Source organism: Chanos chanos, chromosome 10 (genome assembly GCF_902362185.1).
Source record: "Chanos chanos chromosome 10, fChaCha1.1, whole genome shotgun sequence".
In the NCBI taxonomy this organism is placed as follows: Eukaryota; Metazoa; Chordata; class Actinopteri; order Gonorynchiformes; family Chanidae; genus Chanos; species Chanos chanos.
Genome location: NC_044504.1, coordinates 9,758,341 through 9,771,262, shown reverse-complemented (window position 1 = coordinate 9,771,262; position 12,922 = coordinate 9,758,341). Strand labels below are relative to the sequence as shown.

General features: G+C 40.1%; 1 protein-coding gene across 1 annotated transcript in view; it reads left to right on the top strand.

Annotated features, from left to right (window-relative positions):
- Positions 1 to 3,574, top strand: part of thsd7ba (thrombospondin, type I, domain containing 7Ba) — an 82,228-nt gene extending 78,654 nt beyond the window's left edge. Inside the window, exons 26-29 of the mRNA XM_030786688.1 lie at positions 1,452 to 1,534; positions 1,893 to 2,085; positions 3,037 to 3,124; positions 3,493 to 3,574. Coding sequence (XP_030642548.1) covers positions 1,452 to 1,534; positions 1,893 to 2,085; positions 3,037 to 3,124; positions 3,493 to 3,574 — 446 coding nt within the window. The remainder of the gene's footprint in view (positions 1 to 1,451; positions 1,535 to 1,892; positions 2,086 to 3,036; positions 3,125 to 3,492) is intronic.
- Positions 3,575 to 12,922: the final 9,348 nt, after the last annotated feature.

The window sequence follows — 12,922 nt, the reverse complement described above, 5'->3', positions numbered from 1 at the left end:
AACAGTATCTCCCACTGGGTAACACTTAAAACAAGAACGTTCTTCATGATGTAAGAGCATCAACTTATATTTGTAGGCTGTTCATTTATGTTTTATAATACAGAACATAGACATTAATATTGGCTCATAAACATTTATTCTCTTGTCATATAGTGTTACGAGCAAGAATCTGGTTGCTGTAAGAGGCAGTGCTACTGTGTTTGACACACCAGCGATAGTCACAGGAAAAGATTATGGGATAAAATTTAGCTTCAGCACTTTTTTTTCTTACAGTATTAGTTTTTTTTAAATGGTTCTGAATATGCCTGTGGTGCCTCTTATTGAATTATGCTTGAGCTATAAAGCATTTTGGATATACACATGATGGATTAAGAAAAGAATTTTGATAGAATAACTTGCCTTAACGCAAGATCGGCCCACAACTCACAACTGATATACCCACTGACATCCCGAGCGAGGATGGGCTTCGATTTCTGCTTGATCAGGGGACTTCTTCAAGAAATTAAAACATCGTTGGGTGCAGTTGACCAGTAGGATGCAACTGTCCCACTTCTGAAAATTTTGAAAAAAAAAAATGCATTATGTGCAGTGTTGGATATTCTGAAGGTCTGGAGCTCTAATTCGCTGTGGCTATTATCAAAAATTCAAGCCATTTCTTAGGAAGAGTAGTAGTTTTGATACCCTGGCAAAAGTTACACTACGCCATTCTTCATCCTCAACACACATTGACTAACAGCTAATGTGTTGAGTGTGCTACTAAATACTGGTAGCTGCTAGCTTTAGACTCTTTCAGGTGGGTTCTTCGATGAGAAAGGTGAATATCTCCATTGCTTGTCAAGTGCTTTTATTTTTCAATGAAGCACTATATAAATGAAATGATTTATTAATTCATTCAGGGCTCCATTCCACCCTCATGAATTTGGCAATTTTTTTAGTGGCATATAACAGCATGAGATTTAGTTCACAGTCTCTCGGCCCTGAAAACATTGATCATGGTTCCTTCCCCTTTGGAGTCATCAATAAAACACAATACTTACTGAAGGTCTACAATCCATACAAACGCAATAAAACAATGTTATATTGCTCCAAAATGAAGAGGCCTAGGGCACAAGCACAAAGGAGTCGTGCAAAAATAGAACGAAAGCTTTTGGTAGGCTGGTATGCTGTAAATAACAGGTAAAGGTGATCTTATCTGAGTAAGACACTGTCTCCAGAAAATGTAAGCTCCACTAAGGTAATCTCTTATGGTTCAGAAAGCATTAGCCTGGAGCATTATTCTCTGATGTTTTGACATGTAATTTTCCATTCCAAAATTACAATGCTCACAGATTGATCAGACTCTCTGATAGGCTACATAAGCCATTAATCAGGTGTGACACAACATTTATTTGTTTATCAATGAGGAAAATGGCAATAATTAGCTCTATTGTTTCACTGTTTTCTCACCGTAGGGGGCTGTTTTCTGCAGAACCGTCCAACCACTGTCAGACACTGTCACCCCCCCTGCACCAAACCCTTTTCTCACTGCACACAGGCAAGCTATGGAATAAAATATTTGCGAGTGCTCTGTTTACCTTTACATTACTATGCTAACCAGCTCTGGAAAAATAAATAAATAAATAAACCTGCGTTAAAAAGGTATCATGGCGGATTACTGATATTTACCAACCTTACTAAATACCATCATTAGATTGATTACAATGATCCAGCACATGGCATATTTGCATAATTACTGGAAACACACTAATATACTTACTAAACCAATTTATCGGAATTGCATTTTCTGCATATGATGTACAGCTATATATAAATCAAGCCTTTTTCAGTCTTTACATTCACCTGAAGAACAAAAAAGTTTGATCAGGCCTCATGGCAAATAATGTTCTTCTCAGAGTGGTGTTTGTGGGTGTGAGAAAGGCTACACAGAGGTGATGACCACACATGGGTTTCTGGACTACTGCACTAAGACCCCTGGAGCTGACAACAAGAAGGCAGACGTCAAGACAAGCTCAGGCAGATTAAAACCAGGGACATCTCAGATCCAGGACTTCTTTGGTGACTGGTCCCTGCAGCCCATTGGACCAGGTATTTGAAATGGAGATCATATCACAGGATTCTGTTGGAACATATTCCTCAGATCACTCCTTACTTTGAATTATTGCAGGCGTACTGGGCTCCTTCTTGCGTCTTAAATAACAGCTTGTTCAGAACACAGTTTAGTCCACCTGATGCAGCATAAATCCCAGGCTCTAATAATGTGAATTTTTTTTAGTAGCCATAACCTGAGAAATATTTTCACTCAACACCTGGCTTAATGCCATTTTTTTTTCTTTTATAGTATATTTCAGGAGCAATATTTGTAACGTATTATTACATATGCCATGTCCTCACAACAAAGTCGGAGTTCAAAATATTTGGGTTTTTTTTGTTTTTTTAATGGAAAGCCAAAATGCCCATGAGTCAAGATTCCGTAAACAGGCTATTAACCCTTCAAACACAGTGTTCATGGAACTTTTGGGTTGGGTTGAGACAGCTGAAGCTGTTTATCTGAAAATATATTATATAAGCCCTGCCTTCGTTTAGTGTAAACCCATGTGACTTTGCATTGAAGGATAGCAGATTTTGTGATAGCAATAAAAAAAAACAAAAAAACGATATCTCCAGATCTGCAGATGGATATTGTGTCATGAAAGTCTACAGCCTGTGTGACATTGATAATATATGTTTCAAACGCCTTCAAATGCATAACAGATGAACACATGATAAGGCTTATGCGTCAGTGCTGCATGTATGTTGTGCTTCAGTCTTTCCTGAAGAAGTTCCCCAGTGATTTGTAATGATGTATTAGTACAGCTCTCTAGAAGCAAGAAAGATATCCCTGTACCACCACCACCAGAACAACAGCTACTACTCCTACTGCTACTAGTAATAATGATGATAATAATAATAATAATAATAATAATAATAATAACAATAATAACAACAATAATAATAATAATAATAATAATAAGTGATCTCCTACTTTTCACTGAACAGATGGAAGGCTCAAGCTCTGGGTCTATGGAGCGACTGCTGGAGGATTCATTATGATTCTGTTCATCATTGCCATTTCATTTCTCTTTTGGTATGTATATAACCCAATTCTGAATTCACACAGAATGTTTTGTCTGAAACAGATTTTGCATCAAGTTTTTCTATCGTTGGTAATAAATTACAAGTAAGTCCGATCTGAGGCTAAAAACTAAGAATGTGTCTTAAACTAGTCAAAAACACCATTTGATTGATGGTTTGTGATTTGTATTCAGACATTACCATTATCAGCTACATTCATTTGTGCTCTGACTGTAGATATTGATAAAAATGCAGAGGTTGCTACTGTGTTAGCAATATAGCTTGTTGCTGCCATCAAGTGGTACAAAGAAATTATGCTGACGAGATGAGCACTATTGAACAGAACAGATGATCCTTAGTGCTGTTTATTCTCCTTTTCAGCAAATGGCCCCTACAGACTAAAAGCTCCTCTCCACCACAGAAGCCACTGAGTCTGGCCTATGATGGAGATGTGGATATGTAACCAGTGTGCCATTTTTTAATGGGAGAAGCTGAAAGACTAGCCCATGAGTATATACTGAAGCACACTCATCACATTCCTCATTTTAATGAAGCCTTTTGCATTTGTTCAAAAATAGCAAAGGGTGGATCTTCAGAGGGTGGATGTACATGTCCTCTACGTGAACAACTGAAGGATATCTTGACCTTTTTGCAAGTTGCATCAACAGCATATTTAGCTTTGTATACAAGAACACAAAAGACAAACTGTTTTGGATCAACAAGCACATATTATATCATGACATTCAAAAAGGTACAAAAGGCAAAACTTGGCAAGTGATATTCCAGAAACATGGATTTGACATTTTCCTGAGATGAATTTTCTTACATCTGGAAAAAAAAGAGGGCATTTCAAAGTTAAGTGATGTTATACTCTGCCTGTTGCATATGAAATAAAACTGAACTGCAAATGATTTTTTTGACAACAAAAAAAAAGCAAAGATATATTATGCACTATGTTAGTGCTTACTCATTCTTTTTAATTTCAAACAAGTTTTGTAGTATTTTCATTGTAATGCAAGGACTTTGCTCTCATTGTGTTTTCAAGGATTACACCAGTATTTCCCCGATCCTGGAGACCCACTCTGTCTCAATGTTTTGTTTTTTTTTCTTATCTCTCCCTGTTCTATCAAACCTGCTTGAGCTACCGAAGGGCTTGATAATTAGCTGTTGAGTTGCATCACATTTGTTGACACAGGGAGAGATCTAGAGAATGTGCCGGGCAATGGACCTCCAGGACTAGGATCGGAAAGGACTGGATTATAGAGTATGTGTTTCAGATCATTGCGGTAAACCAAATTCAGAGTCTTGCTCGGACGCACAGACAATATGTCATTATAATTGGTCCCTCTAAAAGACCCTTAATCATTTAACCTTTTAACTTAACAGGCTGCAGTCATATAGAATCTGCTCTTGCTAACACCAGCAGATTTTGCCTCAGCTCTTCTGATGCACAGTGTGGCCTTCAGAGTATTCAGTTCATAAATTGCTAGTTCTGCCATTGTCAGTGAACGTGGACCAGTCCTCATGGTGGGTGTCTGCATGAGCAATCTACTAATATTTAATCATTCCATGGTCGACATGTGTCTTCACTGGACCGAAAATGTGCTCTTGTTGATTATCTAGTGATTGGTTTTGCATCACACATACAGAAAGGAATTTTTCCTTTTGGTTATCTCACATATATGAACTGATAATCCTTTTCATGAGGGAGAAGTGTCTAATGTTTCTAGCTTCATTTATCGCCATTATTCCTCTGGTAAGTGTTGTTGTTTTTCAGTTTGGCGAAAGAAGTTTTTTCATAAGCACTCTTGCTCACCTTTAGCCCAAGTGTGGGACGTGAAGCCCGTTGCAGTACTGCCTCTTGTTCTTCTGTCTCAGATGGAGGAATGTACACAGAGTGTGCGTATGTTTATATGAATGTATGTGTCACTATTCTTACAGTTCAGTTACTTGTTTGTTTGTTCATTTGTTTGTTAAGTCCCAGAGGGCTACACATATGTTAATTAACTGCTAATTTATAAAAGCAAATATCAGTCCTTTGGACATGTTGCATGTGGCTGGGTCATTCATATGCAGGAATCAAGAAAGAGATGTCATGTTCATTTTAGGCCATAAAACTGATCTGCTTCATTACCCCGTGCTTAGCATTTCTCTTGCCTTCTGGACGTTTTTGGCCATTTGTGTATTAATATATTTCTTAAAGTACCTCAAAAATGTATAGCCTGTAATGGAAATAAACAGTTGTTTTTTTTTTTTATCTTGGTGGGCAAAATGAAACAAAATGGCAATATAAATTTTGAGACCCAGTTGTGAGTGTGCATGCTTGATTCATTTTGTCTAAAATCATGAACTCTCCAAAAGTGGCCTTGCCTTTATTGTTTATTTCAATGAATAATTTAACATAGTGTTTCTCTGTGATCACAGGACAGTTTCCGCATCAGACTGAACTTGTTTACATAGCTTCTCCCAGTATGTTGAATGTTCTCTTACACCATAGACAGTTGCCTGGAACTGGACTTTTTTACATTGTAATTTCTGTTTTAAATGTGTGTACTTGAAGAGTTGAACAAAAATGCTAATAAATTGTGATACTGTGTGGGAATTTCACACTGTACTTCATCTATGTCTAAATATGAGAGAAGTCACAAATGTTGTTGAAACACACTCACTGCTACCAGACTAGGTACATCTGTCCTACAACTCTTCTTCTTTTGGCTGCTCCCGTTAGGGGTCTCCACAGCGGATCATCCGTTTCCATCTCTTCCTGTCCTCAGCATCTTTCTCTGTCACGCCAACCACCTGCATGTCCTCCCTCACCACATCCATAAACCTCTTCTTTGGCCTTCCTCTTTTCCTCTTGCCTGGCAGCTCCATCATCAGCATTCTTCTCACAATATACTCAGCATCTCTCCTCCACACATGACCAAACTACTACTATACATCTATCTCCTACTAACTTTCATTCCTCTTCTCTCCAGTGCATACCTCCACCTCTCCAGGCTCTCCTCAACATGCTCCCTACTCTCACTACAGATCACAATGTCATCTGCAAACATTATGGTCCACGGAGACTCCTGCCTGATCTTGTCCATCAACCTGTCCATCACCATTGCAGACAAGAAAGGGCTCAGAGCCGATCCTTGGTGTCATCCCACCTTTATCTTGAACCCATCGATCACTCTTACTGCACACCTCACCACTGTCACACTGCCCTCATACATATCCTGTACCACTCTTACATACTTCTCTGCCACTCCCGACTTTCTCATGCAATACAACACCTCTCTTGGCACCCTCCTTTCTCTAAATCCACAGAAACACAAAGCAACTCCTTCTGACCTTCTCTATACCTCTCCATCAACACTCTCAAAGCAAACATCGCATCTATAGTGCTCTTTCCTGACGTGAAACTATACTGCTGCTCGCTAATCATCACCTGTCTTCTTAACCTAGCACCCACTGCTCTTTCCCATAACCTCACGCTGCGGCTGATCAATTTTATGCCTCTGTAGATGCCACAGCTCTGCACATCATCCTTATTCTTGAAAATCGGTACCAGCACACTTATTCTCCACTCCTAAGGCATTCTCTCGCTTTGTTAAACAATCTAGTTAAAAACTCCACCGCCATCTCTCCAACACAACTCCATGCCTCCACAAGTAAGTCATCTGGGCCAAATACCTTTCCACTCGTCACTTCATGCCCTCACTTCATCCTTGCCAATCCACTGCACTTCCTGATTCACTATCCCCATACCATCAATCCCTCTCTCTCTCTCATTTTATTCATTTATCAGCCCCTCAAAGTACTCCTTCCATCTTCTCAACACGCTCTCCTAGCTTGTCAGTACATTTCCATCTCTATCCTTCATTACCCTAACGTGCTGCACGGCCTTTACCACCTCGGTTCTCTCTGTTTGGCCAATTGGTACAAATCCTTTTCTCCTTCCTTAGTGTCAAACCTCTTATACAACTCGCCATATGCCTTTTCCTTAGCCTTAGACACCTCTCTCCTCTCCTAACGGCACATATCCTTGTACTCTTGTCTACTTTCTTTATCTCTCTGATTGTCCCTCTTCTTTGCCAACCTCTTCCTCCGTATGCTGTCCTGTGCTTCCTTATTCCACCTCCAAGTCTCCTTGTCTTCCTCCCTCTGTCCAGATGGCTTACCAAGTACCTTCCTAGCTGTCTCCCTCACCATTCCTGCAGTAGTTGCCCAGCCATCTGGCAACTGTTCGCTGCCACCCAGTGCCTGTCTTAACTCCTCCCTGGACTCCACACAACAGTCTTCCTTCTTCGACTTCCACCATTTGATCCTTGGTTCTGTCTTCACTCTCCTCTTGATCTCCAAAGTCATCCTACAGATTACCATCCGATGCTGCCTTGCTATGTTCTCCCCTGTCGCCACCTCGCAGTCTCCTCTCTTTCAGACTGAACCTCCTGCATAAGATACAGCACCTGTGTGCACTGTCCTCCACTCTTAAACCTCACCCTGTGTTCCTTCCTCTTCTTGAAATATGTATTCACCACAGCCATTTCCATCCTTTTCGCAAAATCTACCACCATCTGTCCTTCCGCATTCCTCTCCTTGACACTGTACCTACCCATCACCTCCTCATCACCTCTGTTCCCTTCACCAACATGCCCACTGAAGTTTGCTCCAATCACCACTCTCTCCTCCTTGATTACACTCCCCACCACTTCATCCAACTCACTCCAGAATTATTCCTTCTCTTCCACTTCACACCCAACTTGCGGGGCATATGCCCTGACAAAATTCATCATCACACCTTTGATTTCCAGCTTCATACTCATCACTCTGTCTGACACTCTCTTTACCTCCAAAACAGTCTTGACATACTCTTCCTTAAGGATTACCCCTACCCCAATTCTCCTCCTATCCACAATATGGTAGAACAGTTTGAACTCACCTCCAATGCTCCTGGCCTTATTCCCCTTCCATCCAGTCTCTTGCGCACATAATATATCTACCTTCCTTCTCTCCATCATATAAGCCAGCTCTCTCCCTTTACCAGTCATAGTGCCAACATTTAAAGTTCCAACTCTTATCTCCACACTCCTGTCCTTCCTCCTCTCCCGCTGCCTCCAGACATGCCCTCCCCCTCTCCTTCTCCTTTGCCCAGCAGTAACATAATTTCCACCAGCACTCTGCTGGTCAATAGTACCGGTGGTAACCCAGGCCTTGTCCTATCCGATATGGAAATCTGATTTAATGTCCACATATTTGATCTGGCATAGGTTTTACACCAGATGCCCTTCCTGACACAACCCTCCCCCCTTTATCCAGACTTGGGACCGGAACTAAGAATACACTAGCTTGTACATCCCCAGTGGCACTAGATAAGTCTCTCCTGGAAATGTGTTTAAATCTTCTCTACTCTCCCTTAAGAACCTTTTATTTGAAGATGAATTTCATTCATTTGGGTACAATTATAAATCCATGTATTTGTCAAGTTGGAGGGACAAACCGCAAATTTTGGTGTAATGACTGAATGTGAGATGTTTACAGCACAGGACGTTTAAACTGGACATGCATGACAGATGATGCCTGATGTACTGTGTGCATATTGCCAGATAGCCTCAAAAATCAGACCCCTGGGAAGTTGAATCACTGAAATCTTTTGTTTAATCTAATTCATTTAGTTAAGCATGTCATTTTTGGTTAAGGGTGAGATGAATTTAAACGGTTTTGTCACTGCCACCTATGCAAGCTGAGGCTGAATGGTATGATCTTGTCATGGTTAATTCATCCATTTAAGAACTGCTCAAGCCATTAGGCTTCGCTGCAGTTCTTACATTAATGTCTGCTACTAGGAACAGACGTAGACTCATTTTAATCAAGATTTATAGTTTGCCAGTGGTCAAATCACTTTAACAAAGTTTGATACAGTCTGACTAACTGAAAAGTGAAGCACGGAAATGAGATATTTCAATTTGAGCCAGATATGTGAATAAAAAGGGAGCCACTTCTATGGCTCTAGTCTGATTTTTGTGAGGGAAAACATTAACAAGAAATGGGCAGTTAAAAGTTTCAATGGTTCAGGCCTGTTTAAACTGTTTAAATTTTCTGTTTTAAAAGATGCATGACTAGATCTAGATATCCAAGTTCATTTTTTTAAATAGTTTTTTGTTTGAGCTATGCATTTAATCATTCAGTCCATTTACCAAAGAACATTTACACCTAGATATTTATTATTTATGATGAGTCCCTGATAAGGAACTCAAAGGAGGATAATTGCAGATATCTAAAATTGCTGTCTGGTATGTTCTGTAGGAGAGTTAAATAGCGTTCACTCAAAGATTTCGTTAGAGTTCACTGATTGTGTCTCCACACACACTCTCATCTATTTTTTCTCTCACAGAACTTTTAGATTTATTTTGTGCTTCTCTTTCTCTGTGTTTCCCACCATCCCTCTGCTGGCTAAGGCTGAGGTTATCACCTGTGCAAGGTTAAAGTGATAACAACCCTCTCTTTAAGGATGGTCAAAATGTAAACTTTGTAAACTAGATTCAACAGGTGTGTCAGACATGATATGAAAATATATAATACACAGAGGGGAGAGAGGGAGAGAAAGAGAGAGAGAGAGAGAGAGAGAGAGAGAGAGAAGGGGAATACACAGACACTGTAACACCTTGTGCTTTCTGTACAGAAATTTCATTAATAAACAAGCTTGTTCCTCTCCACTGAATACGTCCAAGCCCGATCATTCATGAGCCCAATCTAATGGCTTGGTGCTGTGTTCCAGATGGTTGAGGTTTCAGCTGCCACAAGACAGTACTTGGGAATACCATCATCGGTGGTGAGTTGGATTTCACACCATTTTACAGAGTCAGAACCTGGCTGAATGAATATGATTAGAAAACCTCAACTGTAGTTGAGTCCCTGTTATTGCAGTGCAATCGGAAGAGCACCATAGACATATACTGTTCAGTTTGTAAGACCATGGTGTTGCTACATTACTGTCTTGGTATGCTGCTAGCATATGTGAAATTGAAACACATTTGCCTTGAACTTGTAGGCCTGCGGCATTGTTTCGTTTCATTCTGTTTCATTTGTATGATGACTTCCTTTGTATATATACCTACAACTAGGAAAGGGGGGTAGGGATCCCCCAAATGTTAATGTGACAACACAATGCTGGGCAAAAGGAATTGAGAGCAGAGAAGCAGAAAGTCAGAGCATTGGCTAGTGAGTGAGCTTCAAGACTCTAAAGAGGCGATGGCAAGACTGGGAAAAAAAATTGGCAGGGATGGAATAAGATCAAAAGCTGTTGCTTTTATCTGTGGACTCTGCTCAATGAAGGAAGGAAAAAAAAATTATGCGCAACTCCATGGTTGTGTTTTTGATGATGATGATGATGATGATGATGATGATGGTGATGATGATGGTGATGATGATGACAGTACAGAGGACTTAGAGTGAAGTGAAATCTCAACGTATTAAACATTGTTGTCCTGGTAATATATGGATGGTCAAACACACAAATGTGGATCCAGCAGACATTAATCAAATATCATGCAATCTGCCTGACCCCCAAAAAAACAGACACGGGATGAACTCTTGAGAGTATAGTCAATTTATAATCTCCATCCTTTTCATGGAATTATGAGTTTGAATCACCTGCTCCCAACAAGAGAAAGGAGACAACTGAGAGCTGCAGTAGACAGAGGCATGGGAGAAAACAAGCAGAACCCTGGATCGGAGTGGGAGGAACCGCAACCCTACAACTTTCTTAGAGCTACATTTCTTAGACATTGTGGGTTAGCAAATATCATGGAAGATAACACTGTTGACAGTGACAGCCCAGCACTCATATATAAATGACATGAACAAGGAGTTCAGCTAGACATGATGGCAAACCACACCTAGCAAGAGATGATGTTTGGGCAGTTGCTCACAGCTGCCCTTTGAACTGAAAGACACACTGTAACCAACCAGACTCTGTGCTTAAGGCTTGTTCAATCACCCTCCAGGTCTCACAGCATTCAGAGGAGAAAAATTAATGAGGACTTCTCAAAGAAAAGCGCAGGTCACACATAGACCCATGTCTATACCAGGCACCACAGACTTGTGATACATTGGTCAAGTATAGCGAAAATTTGGCACAAAAAGGTGCTAAATCAGTAAAGCAGGTCAGAGCAGGTTGGTGACAGACCCCAGTGGGGGGACATTCATTAGTGCCAGGGCAAAGGGTAATGATAATGAAGCCATGGGATCAGGCCCTAGAACCAGTATGGGAAGGGTCTTATGAAGTGTTACTTCTTACAGATGCAGCAGTAAAAGTTGGGCCTACACCACTGGTCAACAGCTTGTACAGAGTCATACTAGCCAGAAGCACAAGATTACATGACAAAAATCAGCATAGCTCTTTTCATAGCTCTGGAGTCCAATGGAACCATTGACCACAAGGGGCAACAGAGTGCTCTAGTCATACAGCAGATTCACAAAATACTCACTAAAGGATGAATTTCTAGTCACAAGTACAACCCACAGGGTAATAGTTCTACTGTGAAATGTCAGTGCTTTTCTCTGTATTATTTTTTAATACTCAGCCATGGACAAGTGGATTTTCCATTTTAAATTTAAGAACTGGGTCACCACCTACAAAACAACAGCACTTGACAATTTATAATGTTCATTTGTCATATATTGTCATGCCAATGATGATGGTGAAAGTCCACGCATCTACAAAATGTAATCACTGTAGAAACAATTAAAATGTTAAAAAATGTCTCTTTGCAACTGGTCACCCAGCACTGTGTATAACTGGTTCAATGGAATGGGTTTTGCTATTGTTGTGTATGTCTGTTCTATGGCTGAGAGGACGGTCTAATCATTCACTAGAAGTGTTTAAGATTTCTGTCCAAAGTACGAATCAAACATGTGCTAGTTATGTCTGTTATTGCATTGGGATTGAATGGCCTGGTTTACAGTGCTACACTTGATAATGGTACATTGTCTAAAGAATGTTATCACCAAATGCGGTTTAGGCAAGGAGTTTTTGAGTCTACCAAAACTGTTAAATCTCTCCTCATTCACTGACACCATGCTAAAAATCAGAATGCCTATCACAATTCTGATTAGCATTTTAGACCCTACAACCCCATTCACTCATTGTGTAAACACTAGATATGCCTACTGTTGGAGAAGTATGTCTGTCAATGAATGTCAACAAGAGGCCACAGTCAGGGCATAGTAAGTATTCTTCTTATATTAAATGCACTTATATTAAAAGTGTTACTGATGACAGTTCTCCAGGACCACTCACAGATGTAAGATTCCTATAACGGGAAAATGAGGTGTGTCTGCAACTGTAGGTGAAACATGCTGCACTTATGTACCTGATGCAAATGGTAATGTTACCACCATAAATCAGGATATAAGAGATAAGGTAGCTGCAGCAGTTACTAAACACTAGTCTGAATCCAGCCTAGGAACACTGGTTTTCTAGAATATTTGGCAATCTTTTTACCAGAAATCACTGGCACCAATTGTGACTCTTGAGGTGACTATATATGTAAGGTAATCAAATGCATATTTACAAAGGGTTTGGAGAAACTGGTAAACTTAACTGCTCTCTGTAAACAATGGCAATGCAGACCTAATCAAATCATGTTATGACTTTTAAATCTGACACTGGTATGCTTAAGAACGAAGTGTTTGACCTGCCAATGTTTAGTTTGTGTATTATCTGAATCTGAATAGGCCTGTATTATGTGGATCTAAATAGGCCGTTCAGACATGAAAGAGGTATGCTTGCTTTAAATTTGAGCAGTACGTGGAACTAATG